We start from the raw sequence: 16,396 nt of genomic DNA on the forward strand, positions 1-16,396 counted from the left end.
ATTAGTACCTGATTACAGAACATACAGCATTTATGTGTTAAATTTTGTTAAAACATCAATAAATAAACAAGCAGCATTATCTAAGGATGTGTGGTACCACACTTCCAGATCTTGTATTTGACACATTAAGAAGACTCCATCAGGAAGATGTAAGTGAGTAACTCCTACAACGTAAATAAAATTAGTGCCCCACTACACAGTCATTATGTCTGAATGGTTGGGGAAGTATTAATCCATATAATTGTTCCTCTTGTTTTATATCACACTGGGACATATCATATTTACAAGATCAAGGTGAGTAGCATGGAGAGCTGCATCAAACCAGTCTCAGGACTGAAGACCACAACAACAACAACAACAACAACAAGATCAAGGTTGCCTGCCACTGATAAAGAGGGACCAAGTTGCAATAAGGTGGTGCTGCTTGTATTCATATGTTATTCTAGTGGGGCCAATACAGAGTGGTAAAGAATTGTTGATTCTTGGCAGGTCATTCTGCATGAAGACATTCATGCATTTGTAGAATCTTCATGGTGCAGCTTGTTCGTGGCATCCATGGCATTTTATGTTAGGAGTTGTTGGGATAAGGTCTTCCGTTAGTCAGGAGTATGTGTCAAGACGTCTTCTCAGTTCCTCTGGTTTGGTTGTTAACATGACTTACCAGCAATGCTTTGTGTATACGGAAAAAAAAAAAAAAAAAAAAAAAAAACTTGCATCTTGGTTGAGATTCTTAGTTAAGCTTTAGGTCTCTGTATATCTGGTTAATTAAGCTAATTTTCAGGTCAGGGGATGGCAAGGACATACCAATTGTAATAGAATCAAGTCTAGTAGGACAGTGAGGTGTTCAAACCAACATTCGAGTTGAAGACAGCTTCACTTAATTTATTGTCACTAACCTTTCCTTCACAAGTATCAGGATTTGCCCAAAGAGGGAGGCATTCTGCAGCTTCAATCAGCAAAAACTCGCCATCAGAGTCGACAACCCTGTACAGGAACAATATAACCATATCATTTGCCTTATTCTTAATATCAGTAGCAGGGTAATGAATTGAGAAGGTTGCATTAGTGAAGTAAAAATGTGTACTACACTTATTAATTAAATACAGCTCTGTTAATTAGTGAAATACAACACACACACACGCACACACACACACACACACACACACACACACACACACACACACAGAGAGAGAGAGAGAGAGAGGGGGGGGGGGGTTATTGTTACAACACACAAGCTCCGTAAGAAATACGTACGAAAACGCTGTGCACAGAATCACAAATTGGGAGAGAGGGGGCTCTTGATGTTCAGTTCCTATTTGAGCCAGGGCTGTGAGGTAAAAAGTATTTGATTTAGCCCTAACCTGTGTCCATTTTTTTACACCCATTAGAACATCTGTATTTTTGTAGTTATTTTACACTATGTTAAGTGAGGTTCGAATGACGAGCCAGAGATGGTGCCCAGACAAATTGTGCAAAGCAGTTAATTCCTTTTGCAGAAGATTTTAACTGGGATGAAATTAATGCTAGGTTAATAGCACGAACTGAATGAGCAGAAATGGTTTTAAATGAATCAAATAAATAAAAAAATGCATTCTTACGATAATACTGAAAACTCATTTTCAAACATCTAGCTTCATTTGAATGTTATGGGCAAAAAATACATTTTTGTGTTTTTTTTTAATGTGTGCTGTTTCTATGTTTTAAGCTTGATTCAAATTTTGTAAGAAATTAAACAAATACACATAATTAATGGTCATACTGTTGTTTTGTGAAAGTTTTATCCATTGCCAGAATATAGCAGTCTAAAGTAGCTAATAAAATGCTTGTAAAACTCGGTTTTACGTGAATTGCAGATGCTGAGATGGTTTACAGTAATACAGATGATAATATGACATACATTCTTACAGCAATTACAAGAAGTGTTTACAAAAATCTTTCATTGTTTGGATTTTAAATGTGACAAATCATGTGACTGCACATGAAACGAGTTGCATTTTAAGTACTGCATTTCAATATAATTTTAAAAAACTTGTTATTACAGCTGGTTATCATTTTGTTGTTTATACATTAAAGATTTTATTCATCAGTGGCTTAATATCATCAAAAAACCTTTGGACGTGCAAAACAATGCATGTAGCTGGACCAGAATTATGCCTAGCCCTTTACAAAACATATACTGTTTGATCAAGCCTTTAAAGCTTTTTCGATAACCACGCAGAAAATTAAACTAACCTGAAAATTGCTATAAAAATATAAAATGTTTCACTGAGTTTTCTTCAAAAACTACTATGCTATCATGTAGAAAATTTATTTTCAGCCAAAAAAAGCCAAATTTGTCAATTTTTGACAGGATCAGTTGGTTAGTTTAAAAGAGGGGGAAGAAGGGACCAAAATGCAAGGTCATCGGTCCCTTGTTCCTGGTAAAATAATTACACAAGTGGTCTGGTGGTATGCAGAGACAAAGTGCAAAGAAATTTTCGTCGAGTTTACAACAAAGCGCCCCAGTCTTTCAAGACTATAAAAAAGTGGTGTGATCAGTTTTTGGCTACTGGGAGTGTTGCGAAAGGGCATGGTGGTGGTAAGCCTGGGATTAGCGAACATCATGTGGAGCAAGTGCGGTGGTCATTCGAACAAAGTCCACAGAAGTCAGTGTGACAAGCAGCACGAGAACTTCGTATGAAACGCTCAACAGTGCACAAAGTGCTTCATCAGCGATTACGTTTGTACGCATATAAAGTGCAGGTTGTGCAAAAAATCAAGCCTGATGATCGACCAAAGTGATAAGAATTTGCATGTGTCATGTTAGATCGCATTGCCATGGACAAGACATTTTTATCACGCGTGATGTTTACTGACGAGGCAATCTTTCACGTGTCAGGGGCTGTCAATCGTCACAATGTGAGCATCTGGAAGTCCAAAAATCCACATGCACCTAGGGAACACATACGCGACAGTCCGAAAGTTAATGTTTGGTGTGGTTTGATGATAAATCGCATTGTTGGGCCATTTTTCTTTCAGGACCCGACTGTGATGGAGCCATCTACCTGGACATGTTGGAACAATTTGCCGTGCCACAGATAACAGACCTGCAGCCAAATGTGATGTTTCAATAGGACGGTGCACCACCCCATTGGAGCCTTGATGTCCGAAAATTTTTAAATGACACATTCCCGCAACGAGGGATTGGCCGTGGGGGTCCAATTCCTTGGCCGCCATGTCTGCCTGACATAATCCCCCTCGATTTTTTTTTGTGGGGTTATGTGAAAGACCGGGTATACACTACACCAGTAAAGGACCTGCAAGACTTGAAACAGTGCATAAGAATTGTCATCAACTCTGTCACAGAACAGATGCTCCACAACACATGGCACGAAATCGATTATAGACTTGATACTCTTCGCGCTACCCGTGGCACCCATGTTCAAGTGTACTGAACCGTCCACCTGTGTATGAAAACTTGATGAGCTGCTGTATGATTTCCCTGTATTTGTTCGTCAATAAATTGTGTTTCCTCTCAGATTTTATGAGTTCAAATGTTGGAGTCTCATTGTGGACACCCTGTACATTTCAGACAGTTATTTCCTGCGTCGTCCTTATCCTGACAGCCACAGCTTCAAGAGGGGTTTGAAGGGGCATAGGTTCACTACAGACTGACTTTAGGACATAAATGCAAACTCCACCTGACACTCGATTACAGTCGCTATGGTTCCTGTAGTATCCCTTATTGCTATGGAGGACAGGGGTCTGCATTGCTGGGAACCAGGTTTCCTGGAGGGCAATGCAGAAAGCAGGAGTAAAGCTTAACAGTTGCCGTAGCTCAGGCAGGCAGTGGAAAAAACCGCCGCAATTCCACTGGAGTACGACATCATCGTGAGACTAGGAAGGCATGGAACATTCAATGAGGCAGTTTACGCCTCAGGGTCACCTGCTGCACCAGCTTTTTGTGTGAGCAGACTATATCCATTGTGTCTGAGGGTCCGGCGAGATCTAGGACCTTAGCAGACGCCAGAATCTCCACCTCATCCTTAGGTAGCGGTGGTGTGGGTGCCACCACAATTCCCTTGGCCTTGGGGACCTTCTTTTTGGATTTCTCTCACAGATCCTTGGGTTTCCCTGGATGGGAGGACTTCACTGATTCAGTCTCTGTGACTGAGGATGAGTTTGAAGCCCTACGACCAGCTGCTTTTGGACTCTTCAGCCAGTGTTGGGTGTCATCTTTCCCACTAGCAGAAACCTGGGAGGGAGTGACCCAAAGGACCCCTTCGTAGCAAGAGGTGCCGAAGAAGACTTATGATTCTCTGGCCCAGAAGTGGGGACTGATATCCCCGATGGTTGGGGGGGCTGTTGTTCCCAAAATAGGTGGTGCCAGAACAACAGGGAGGGAAGCGCCCCCCACCATCAAGGGGTAGGTGTAGTCTTTTGGTTCTGAGAGGTGACAGGAATGCGACGAACTGATGGGGGTGACAACTGTTCTCGTAGTGGCGGCATAAGAGGAGGTCATAGCCACAGGACATAGGCGCTCAAATGTCCTCTTAGCCTCAGTGTAGGTCAGTTGGTCCAGGGTATTATATTCCACGATTTTCCTCTCTTTCTGTAAAATCATGCAGTCTGGTGAGCAAGGTGAATAATGCTCTCCACAGTTGACACAGATGGGAGGCGGGGCACATGGACATCCACAATCTCAACATGTGATGCTGGAAGTACAGCGGCAAGACATATGGCCAAACTTGCAGCACTTACAGCACCGCATCTGGAGAGGGATATATGGCTTGACGTCACAGCGGTAGACCATCACCCTGACCTTCTCGGGCAACGTGTCATCCTCGAAGGCCAAGACAAAGGTACCGGTCGCAACCTGATTTATACCTCAGACCCCGATGGACACGCCAGACAAAGTGACACCTCACTGCTCTAAATTGGTGTGCAGCTCGTCGTCAGACTGAAAAAGAAGGTCCCTGTGGAATATAATACCTTGGACCATATTGAAGCTCTTATGGGGCATGATGGTAACAGAAACACAAGCGAGTAATGCCTGTGACTGGGCATAAGATGCTGTTTTTATCAAGACTGACCCAGAGCACATTTTGGATAAGCCCTCCACCTCCCCAAACTTGTCCTCCAAATGCTCCACAAAGAAACTGAGGCTTCATGGACATGAAAGATTCCCCATCAATTCTCGTACATACGAGGTACTGGGGCGAATAAGCTTCACTGCCATCCTTAGCCTGGCATTCCTCTCATGGTGTGGCCAGGGAGCCTCCCATGGTGTGGCCAGGGAGGGGAACAATATCGGGTCATATTTCTTAGCACTGAGTTCAGGCACCAGCAGAGCGATCCCTATGTTGTCAGGGAGTTACAACCAAACGGGGTACACGGCGGCCCCACCACAATGGACTGGCTACCGTGCTGGATATGAGGTGCTAAGACGTCCACGGTCATCGTCGGTGTAGAAAATGACAATGCATAGTGCATGGTGGAAAACGCACCCAGGAAGGTGTCCTCACCCAAGAAATTGAGAATGACAGGGACTGCAATGCAACGACGAGAAAGCGGGCTAAAGATCTCAATGCACGATGGGCATGATGTACCATGTAAGGCGCCCTTCCCCAATTGGCTCACTCTTCGGAAAAATTTAGAAAGATGGAAGTCAAACCTAACAGGGGACCATCACATAAAGGCCGAAACATGTGAGACTCCTTTTAGTCACCTCTTATGACAGGCAGGAATACCTCGGGCCTATTCTAACCCCTGGACCCGCAGGGGGATTTTGACAGGACTCAGGACTAAAAAGTTGACAGTATTTTGTCATGTATTTATTGTTTCACAGTTCTTGTGCTTATTACAGCCAATCATCCTTGATTTGAATTGGCGGTTGCAATATTTCACACCAAAATTATTCCTGTGAGAGTTTTCCTAGCAGCAGTTTTTTAGTTTTCAGTTTTTTATTAGAAATAAACAATGACTAGAATTTTATGATAAGAGATAGTAACGAGATGTATGCTTCTCAACAGTTTACCATTTGTTGCACAAATCATTCAGCTTGCAATATAGTAAGTTTTTAAAAAAGTTTATCTGTGTAATATGGTATATCGTAAGTTTACCTACATAATGTAAACTATTTACACACATTATTGTAAACACCACACTGTATTTAATATATTTCATTGAGTATCGTATTAATGGTTGCTGTTATTATGCACTAAGTAGTTATGCTTATTTTTCATGTGTTTGCACACATGGTCTCTTGTGTATATGAGTAAAACATATAACTATAAAATTAAAAAAATTAAACAGAATTTTAAAAAATTAAAAACAAATATAATGAAAATATGAAACAAGAAACCTCCCGTGGGCATATGACCTCGACATGATGGTGGGGCTTGAGTGCTCCAAGGACACAATAGGCTGTACTGGACAGGTTCAACCATACTAAAAGGTAAGTAACCGTAGAGGAGGCAGACAAACAATGCCCCACACATGGTTAGGAAAGAGAATTAAAAAAACCTATAATCACATATTCACACATTTTTTTACAAGTAAATGCCACTTCTCCAGTGCAGTGGGCTCTCTTAGCTGCAAGGCATTGACACACCTGCATCTTGCTGACAATCCAAAAGATTCATCAGCCAAAGTAACCAATATAAAATACCATACGGAAGAAGAGCACACATGTAATAGCTAAAAAAGGTTTTCTGGAGGGATAAAATTTCAGAGTTTTTGTACATCCATCCTTTTGACATGGGGTCATTGGGATTATGGATGTTTATTACTAAGTTTCAGATAATCTACATAACCAGTTATGCTGACCACTGATATACATATATATGGATCGTGTTGACCCCTTCTGCGTCAATTACAGCCTGAAAATGGTACACTGAAGTGCCGGAACTGGTTGCAACAAAATAAATAAAATTGTAAGTATGGCGGTAGGTGTTTTATTTTCTCACAAAATTTCAGGGGGTGGATTTGTTCAGGGGGAGGGGGGGGGAGATTCTAATTTTTTTGGATTTTTGGGTGGGATCATTTCTCCCCCCAAACCCACCCCTATTACATGTATGGAGAGGGGTGTCAGAACAAATAGACACAAATTTGTGTGCTTCTAGAGAGGGTGCATCTACAATAGGAAGTACCCAAGGGTGGGGATGCATCAATAATAGGAAGTACACTACTGTGAAGATGCATGCATCCTAAACTTTAATGGCATGTTAAGCCATATTGCATGACATGACAAATGTCATGTAGGATGAAATGATGTGTTACTTTATGTGACATGATGCTTTATTATATGATGTGGATACTAATAGTAACAAGTAAGAATGTGCGAATAAATCAAGGTGTTTCAATCTAAGTACATTTGAAGCTACCAGAAAAGTTGAAAAGCTAGTTTCTTTTTTTACACCCCTAATTCTGCCCTGGGCATATTCATCTTTTTTGTGCTACGATAGGAGCATTTTTTATTCGGGTTAATTACATTGCTGAAAATAGGTTCAAAAATATGTTTTTCGTAGCTTAGTCTTTTTTAATTTTTTTTTTATCTATCCAACATTTAGTATCCAGCAGCACTACTGATATAGACCCTCCACAGGCAGTTATGCAGCTGGGGGCAGGCTCTTACCAGGAAGTGCCACCCCACCACACAAGAATGCAGCTGGGGCCAGTCTCTTACCAGCAGCTGCCACCCCACCACAGAAGATTGAAGTGATACCGTCATAGGCCATACTCTGTCACTCAGGTATAGCCTGACAGCAACAGAACTCTCGCAGCACTACAAATATGCTGTGTACCACTGCAATTTGCCATATGACTCAACAATAACAAATGTTGCTATGATACGTGGTTTTCTCTCATGGTCTCTGCTTGGTTCATTGGTGCTTGTGGCATAGGTGACTCGTGGCTACGAAGCAGAGTAGTATTATCCTATCAAATGAACTCAGCATTCAACCTTACCATTTACTGCGTCTTGTTTTTTTGCGTAGTAAAATGTGGCTCAGAGCCGAAATCAGACTACTGAAGGAAGTGAGATCAGGATCTAACGAGTCATCAATTTTAAGATATGGACAAATATTGATGAAAGTGGTGAATTTTATGGAGTATCTTTCATATTATATGATGGTCAATTGTAAGCGTTGGTTGTAACCAACACTTGTTAGTAAAGAGGATAAATTTCTGCACACACATTGAAGGAAGGAAGGGTCAAGATGTAGTGTTAGTAGGTGTGTTGCATTTAGCAGAAAATCACATTGAAACCACTGCAATCGAACAGATATAACTTGTAAGTGTCTGTGTTTTCACAATGATTCGCTAGCTATGTTTACACAGCTGCCTTAAATATATCTCTAGCTGTTGAATGAAGCTTGTATTTCCTGTGGGCTGCCTGTAAACTGTCAGTAATGTTGCTTCTGTTTTTACTGGTTCACTGTTGTGGCCCAAAATTCAAAGAGCTGTTCAAAATAATGTTCACTAACATGAAAATCCAGAACTTAATTTTTTGTACAGACAGCCTTTCTTCTTAACAGCTTGTACCCATCAAAGTTATATCTGTTCGATTGCAGTGGTTTCAATGTGATTTTCTGCTAAAGTAACACACCTAACACTACACCTGACCCTTCCTTCCTTCAATGTGTGTGCAGAAATTTATCCTCTTTACTAACAAGTCTGCTGAAGTTTTGATGGAAGATACAAAAGGTGTCTACCTTAAGATTCACAATTTTGTCCAAGATGAAATACTCTGTTTTGCTAGTGGAGGATTCAACTGCAGTTACACTTGCTCTGCAACTCTGTCTTTCAGGCACGGCTATTCTAAAGGTGTCGTGGGTCACACACTTGAAAGCACAGTGACAGGGGTGAATACTATTATGATCAGACTGAATGCATCTGATAATTATTCATGCAAGTAGCCTCCTGTCAGCAGCATTCAGATTCAAACAATGCCATATATTACTTATTTGGAAGATTACAAGACAATTTTTGGGCTCGTAGTCCTCATTTTATTGTAGCCTATGGTAAACATTCAAATACTGAACTCAAATTCCGTAATTAAAAAATGTACTGTGCAAGATTAGTTAGTTAATTAGTTTCTTATTCCCTGGACCATTTAGCACAATAAGTCATAATGGTATGGAATGAGTCATTTTACTTTCGCAACACAAATTATTAAGTTTTGTTTTACTTAAATAGTTATTTAACCCACAGATACTAGTTAGTAATTCCTACCCACCACCTTTTACACATTACAATAATAGAAATTTATTATGGAACACAAGTTGTTAATGGGAAACTTTCTTAAGTTTGTTTTGAAATTTTACTATGCTGTCTGTAACAGATATTACATCACTGGGCAAATGATCAAAGGTTTTTGTAGTGCATCATGCACCCCTTCTGGTGTTACAGACAAACCTTAATGTGGATGAAATGAGGTGCACAACGCTGCTACAAAAATTTTTGATCACTTACATGACGATATAAAATGTTTGGTAGACAGCAAAGTAAAATTAAAATATAAGATTAAAAGACGCTGTCAGGAACCTGCAATTACCTTAATTCAGGGATGAGCTAAAACCATCATCATGTAAAGTTACCAATAATCATTTGTTATCAGCCATCCCTCCCCATGAACCATGGACCTTGCCGTTGGTGGGGAGGCTTGTGTGCCTCAGCGATACAGATGGTCGTACCGTAGGTGCAACCACAACGGAGGGGTATCTGTTGAGAGGCCAGACAAACGTGTGGTTCCTGAAGAGGGGCAGCAGCCTTTTCAATAGTTGCAGGGGCAACAGTCTGGATGATTCACTGATCTGGCCTTGTAACACTAACCAAAACGGCCTTGCTGTGCTGGTACTGCGAACGACTGAAAGCAAGGGGAAACTACGGCCGTAACTTTTCCCGAGGGCATGCAGCTTTACTGTATGGTTAAATGATGATGGCGTCCTCTTGGGTAAAATATTCCGGAGGTAAAATAGTCCCCCATTCGGATCTCCGGGCGGGGACTACTCAAGAGGATGTCGTTATCAGGACAAAGAAAACTGACATTCTACGGATCGGAGTGTGGAATGTCAGATCCCTTAATCGGGCAGGTAGGTTAGAAAATTTAAAAAGGGAAATGGATAGGTTAAAGTTAGATATAGTGGGAATTAGTGAAGTTCGGTGGCAGGAGGAACAAGACTTCTGGTCAGGTGACTACAGAGTTATAAACACAAAATCAAATAGGGGAAATGCAGGAGTAGGTTTAATAATGAATAGGAAAATAGGAATGCGGGTAAGCTACTACAAACAGCATAGTGAACGCATTATTGTGGCCAAGATAGATACGAATCCCACGCCTACTACAGTAGTACAAGTTTATATGCCAACTAGCTATGCAGATGACGAAGAAATTGAAGAAATGTATGATGAAATAAGAGAAATTATTCAGATAGTGAAGGGTGACGAAAATTTAATAGTTATGGGTGACTGGAATTCGGTAGTAGGAAAAGGGAGAGAAGGAAACGTAGTAGGTGAATATGGATTGGGGCTAAGAAATGAAAGAGGAAGCCGCCTGGTAGAATTTTGCACAGAGCACAACTTAATCATAGCTAACACTTGGTTCAAGAATCATAGAAGAAGGCTGTATACATGGAAAAAGCCTGGAGATACTGACAGGTTTCAGATAGATTATCTAATGGTAAGACAAAGATTTAGGAACCAGGTTTTAAATTGTAAGACATTTCCAGGGGCAGATGTGGACTCTGACCACAATCTATTGGTTATGACCTGTAGATTAAAACTGAAGAAACTACAAAAAAGGTGGGAATTTAAGGAGATGGGACCTGGATAAACTGAAAGAACCAGAGGTTGTACAGAGTTTCAGGGAGAGCATAAGGGAACAATTGATAGGAATGGGGGAAAGAAATACAGTAGAAGAAGAATGGGTAGCTTTGAGGGATGAAGTAGTGAAGGCAGCAGAGGATCAAGTAGGTAAAAAGACGAGGGCTAGTAGAAATCCATGGGTAACAGAAGATACATTGAATTTAATTGATGAAAGGAGAAAATATAAAAATGCAGTAAATGAAGCAGGCAAAAAGGAATACAAACGTCTCAAAAATGAGATCGACAGGGAGTGCAAAATGGCTAAGCAGGCATGGCTAGAGGACAAATGTAAGGATGTAGAGGCTTATCTCACTAGGGGTAAGATAGATTCTGGCTACAGGAAAATTAAAGAGACCTTTGGAGATAAGAGAACCACTTGCATGAACATCAAGAGCTCAGATGGAAACCCAGTTCTAAGCAAAGAAGGGAAAGCAGAAAGGTGGAAGGAGTATATAGAAGGTCTATACAAGGGCGATGTACTTGAGGACAATATTATGGAAATGGAACAGGATGTAGATGAAGATGAAGTGGGAGATACGATACTGCGTGAAGAGTTTGACAGAGCACTGAAAGACCTGAGTCGAAACAAGGCCCCTGGAGTAGACAACATTCCATTGGAACTACTGACAACCTTGGGAGAGCCAGTCCTGACAAAACTCTACCATCTGGTGAGCAAGATGTATGAAACAGGCGAAATACCCACAGACTTCAAGAAGAATATAATAATTCCAATCCCAAAGAAAGCAGGTGTTGACAGATGTGAAAAGTACCGAATTATCAATTTAATAAGTCACAGCTGCAAAATACTAACTCGAATTCTTTACAGAAGAATGGAAAAACTAGTAGAAGTCGACCTTGGGGAAGATCAGTTTGGATTCCGTAGAAATGTTGGAACACGTGAGGCAATACTGACCCTACGACTCATCTTAGAAGCTAGATTAAGGAAGGGCAAACCTACATTTCTAGCATTTATAGACTTAGAGAAAGCTTTTGACAATGTTGACTGGAATACTCTCTTTCATATTCTGAAGGTGGCAGGGGTAAAATACAGGGAGCGAAAGGCTATTTACAATTTGTACAGAAACCAGATGGCAGTTATAAGAGTCGAGGGGCATGAAATGGAAGCAGTGGTTGGGAAGGGAGTGAGACAGGGCTGTAGCCTATCCCCGATGTTATTCAATCTGTATATTGAGCAAGCAGTGAAGGAAACAAAAGAAAAATTCGGAGTAGGTATTAAAATCCGTGGAGAAGAAATAAAAACTTTGAGGTTCGTCGATGACATTGTAGTTCTGTCAGAGACAGCAAAGGACTTGGAAGAGCAGTTGAACGGAATGGATAGTGTCTTGAAAGGAGGATATAAGATGAACACCAACAAAAGCAAAACGATGATAATGGAATGCAGTCGAATTAAGTCGGGTGATGCTGAGGGAATTAGATTAGGAAATGAGACACTTAAAGTAGTAAAGGAGTTTTGCTATTTGGGGAGCAAAATAACTGATGATGGTCGAAGTAGAGAGGATATAAAATGTAGACTTGCAATGGCAAGGAAATTTGTTAAAATCGAGTATAGATTTAAGTGTGAGGAAGTCATTTCTGAAAGTATTTGTATGGAGTGTAGCCATGTATGGAAGTGAAACATGGACGATAAATAGTTTGGACAAGAAGAGAATAGAAGCTTTTGAAATGTGGTGCTACAGAAGAATGCTGAAGATTAGATGGGTAGATCACATAACTAATGAGGAAGTATTGAATAGGACTGGGGAGAAGAGAAGTTTGTGGCACAACTTGACTAGAAGAAGGGATCGGTTGGAAGGACATGTTCTGAGGCATCAAGGGATCACCAATTTAGTATTGGAGGGCAGCGCGGAGGGTAAAAATCGTAGAGGGAGACCAAGAGATGAATACCATAAGCAGATTCAGAAGGATGTAGGTTGCGGTAGGTACTGGGAGATGAAGAGGCTTGTACAGGATAGAGTAGCATGGAGAGCTGCATCAAACCAGTCTCAGGACTGAAGACCACAACAACATCAGCCATTACCACAAAGTTCGCAATACTCTATGAATTTATCCCCCACTGTCATTCAACCACCCTCTGGACAGCTTCCAGTAACAAGAATGGGCCCAATATACATCCCTGTGGAACACCTACCTTAACTTGTCCTATAATGGACGTTTCTTTTCCAACACAGACAACTTGTTTATGGTTCTATAGATAATAGTTTAAGGCTGCCATCTCTAAACCCACAGAAGTCCTTTTTCTTTCTAGAAGTTGTCTATGCCCTAAACAGCCAAAGGCTTCACTTAGCTCATAAAAAGTGGCTTAAGCAAAGGCTTTGTCTTCGAACAGTTGAAGTATGTATTTGACGACAGAGTCTATAGCATCAACAGTTCACAAATTTTTGCCAAGGCCGCATTGTGAGCCACTAGTTATAGGTTTTCAAAATAAACATATAACATTTGGTAAATAGTACATTCAAATACTTTAGTAAACGCTGGGACAATGGAAACTGGCCTGTAGCTTTAAGGTGAATCTACAATTCCTTTTTAATATGTCAGAAATACCACAGACACTTTAACCTCATCAGAAAAATATCCTTCAGATACATGCCTGTACAATATGTTAAGAGATACACAATACAATCAATTACTTTCCTTAGTATGTTGCAAGATATGTCATATACATCTACATTTATGATTTCAACTGTGTTAATATTCTTAGAACAAAACTAGGCAATACCTTGGAGAAGGTGAACATACTTGTATTTATAAATGCTCTACAGACATGTTTTGAAAGTAGCTCAGATGAACTGATGTTAGGATTGATGACAACATTTCCCGCTTCTTCAAGTGATTTTATTTAAAAAAAAACATTGAATTTTTGGAAAAGTATATTGAAGTTTTTTGTTTCTTGCAGTTTCCATGCAGCTTTGCACTTATTCATGGAATTCTCAATACTGCTGTGACTGTGTGTTTTTTGTGCCTTCCAAAATGACTTTTTTACACGCAGTCCTACTTGCAACATAGGCTAATCTGGTAGGGCCAGTCTTCAGACCATCAAGTAGTCACTTAGAAAAAACCCACTATGAAGGAATTATCCAACTGGGACAGAAGTCAGTAGATGTGATGCACATGTACAGACAAACAAATGATTACTATTCCAGAGAAATTGGGTGCCATATTCAAGTGAAAGAGCTTCACAAACTGAGCAAGTCAATAATGTGTTGGTCCACCTCCCGTCATTATGCGAATAATAATTTGGCTTGGCACTGATTCACAGTGCTGTTGAACGTCCTCCTGAGGGATATCTTGCCAAATTCTTTCCAACTGACGTGTTAGATTGTCTAAGTGCCGAGCTGGAAGGAGGGCCCCGCAATGCTTCAAACATTCTCAATTGGGGAGAGATCTGGTGACCTTGCTGGTCAAAATAAGGATTGGCAAGCATGAAGATAAGCACTAGAATTTTTTTTTTATATTTGAAGGTCAAAATTGGTTATGAGTGTATCATAAGTGACAAAAATAATAATAAAAAAATACTACCTCACAATAAGTGAGTCACTACCTCCACTAATGGAATATCGTTTTTCCAAAGTAAAAACTCTCACAGTGTGTGGGAGGACATTTTCTTTCTGAAATATAAACACAGGATATCTTGCCATGAAGAGCAACAAAACAGGGCATAAAATATCACTGACATACCACTGTGATAAGTGTGCCACAGATGGCAACCTAAGGGATCCTGCTATGAAAAGAAATGATGCTCCAGACCATCTCTCCTGGTTATTGGGCCATATGGCGGGCAACAGTCGGGTATGTATAACTGAGCCTCGATGAGTAGTGAAGATATGTCTGGAGAAAATATGGGTTACTTTAGATGGAATTTCTGGCTCTATGGCAAAAATTTGGGAATTTAGTTGTTGGGGTGTTAAAAAAAAGTGGCCTATGGTGTGAAGTTTGACAATGTTTTACTGGAAATAACAGATGTTGCAGTATAGATAAAGAAGGCAGCTGAATGTCTTGTTAGTTATTCTAAACCTAAAATGATCCATGTTACACGCATTGCACATGGTTTACATAAATTTATTTTTAATGGGGAAAAGGATGGCCATTAAATTGCCTAGATGAATTTACATAGTTAAGACTAAAAATCCCAAAGTACCACTGCCACCCAAATCACTAATAACTTGGAGGGGAACCTGGCTCACTGCAGTCTAGTACTATGGAGAAATTTTTGATGGTTTTTGTCTCAGTAGCTAATGTACTGGACAGAGGTGATGCAACTTCAATTGCAATCCTTCAGGAAATGTTAAGTCACACAGTGTGAAAAACACTTGGAATATATATCTGCTAACTTGTGTTTCCTTCGTGGCACCATTCAGAGACTTTAAAATGGAGGGCCCTTCTGTCAGAAACAGTTCAGCATGTTGAGGACATCGAAAGGAAACTGAACAGTCTTAGTGGATCTACAGCACAAATGTTCAAAAATTAAATTCAGGTGTGTTTAAAAACAACAGTGAGTTTCAAACTAAATGCAAAATTTCAAATGAGTTACTTGGACATCAAGAAGAGAATATTTATGTGAATATGAGTGACGTGCCCTGTTATAAATTTACTAGACTGACATCTAGTGGTGTGGAGCGCTCACTTTCCCCGCAGAACGCAGTGTTTCAGGATACTTGTCAGTTGTCTATGATGGACAACTTCAGGATGACTCAATGTGTATAGTAATTCTTCAGCAATCAGTGTGGCGCAACATAATTGCATTCATGAGTACTGCATATTGTTCATATTCACATAAATAAAATTAATTATAATCAAATATTTTTACTTTATAGTCCCATATTTCAAGCATTTTTAAAACATAAAAAATAAATAATTTCCCAACTTTTTAGCACCTGAAATCTGACCCCTACTGATAATAATGAAGATTATGTTATCTATAAAGACTACAGTTTTACACACATATCATTTAATATTAAAAGGATGTATAACGAAGCTGTACCTCACAACAAGGCCTGGTATCTCTTTTGTCAACTGTAGCAGTAAAAACACAATAAACCATTCATCTTCAATGTTATCTCCAAAGTGAGTGATTCCATGCAGGTGCAACGGTACGTAATCTGAGAAAAAAAGAGCAAGCACTATTTTGTCTGCCATAACAAGTACAGTATGACATTAAATCAAACAATGGAAAATCCAGGATGGAGTGTAACAATACTGAGAAGGAAAGTTGCTACTCACCATATAGCGGAGACAATGAGTCGCAGGTACGCACAACAAACAGATTCTCACAATTATAGTTTTCGGCCATTAAGGCAACAATAGACCCACCCATGCACGGGTGTGCGCACACACACGCACGCACGCATGCAAGCACGTGTGTGTGTGTGTGTGTGTGTACTGTTGACAATGGCCCTAATGGCCAAAAGCTATAATTGTGAGAAGCTTTTTGTTGTGCCTATCCGCAACTCTGCATCTCCGCTATATGCTGAGTAGCAACTGTCCTTCTCAATATTGTTGCAGTATGACATTAAATTTATGAAGAGAAAGCTTG

At 40.2% G+C, this 16,396-nt stretch overlaps 1 protein-coding gene across 1 annotated transcript in view; it reads right to left on the reverse strand.

Annotated features, from left to right (window-relative positions):
• Positions 1-16,396, reverse strand: part of LOC126253446 (protein ecdysoneless) — a 104,940-nt gene that overhangs the window by 78,546 nt on the left and 9,998 nt on the right. The window contains exons 2-3 of the mRNA XM_049954792.1: positions 15,845-15,962; positions 897-984 (exon numbers count right to left, since the gene is read on the reverse strand). Coding sequence (XP_049810749.1) covers positions 897-984; positions 15,845-15,962 — 206 coding nt within the window. The remainder of the gene's footprint in view (positions 1-896; positions 985-15,844; positions 15,963-16,396) is intronic.

The sequence above is a fragment of the Schistocerca nitens genome, chromosome 4 (genome assembly GCF_023898315.1).
Source record: "Schistocerca nitens isolate TAMUIC-IGC-003100 chromosome 4, iqSchNite1.1, whole genome shotgun sequence".
NCBI lineage: Eukaryota > Metazoa > Arthropoda > Insecta > Orthoptera > Acrididae > Schistocerca > Schistocerca nitens.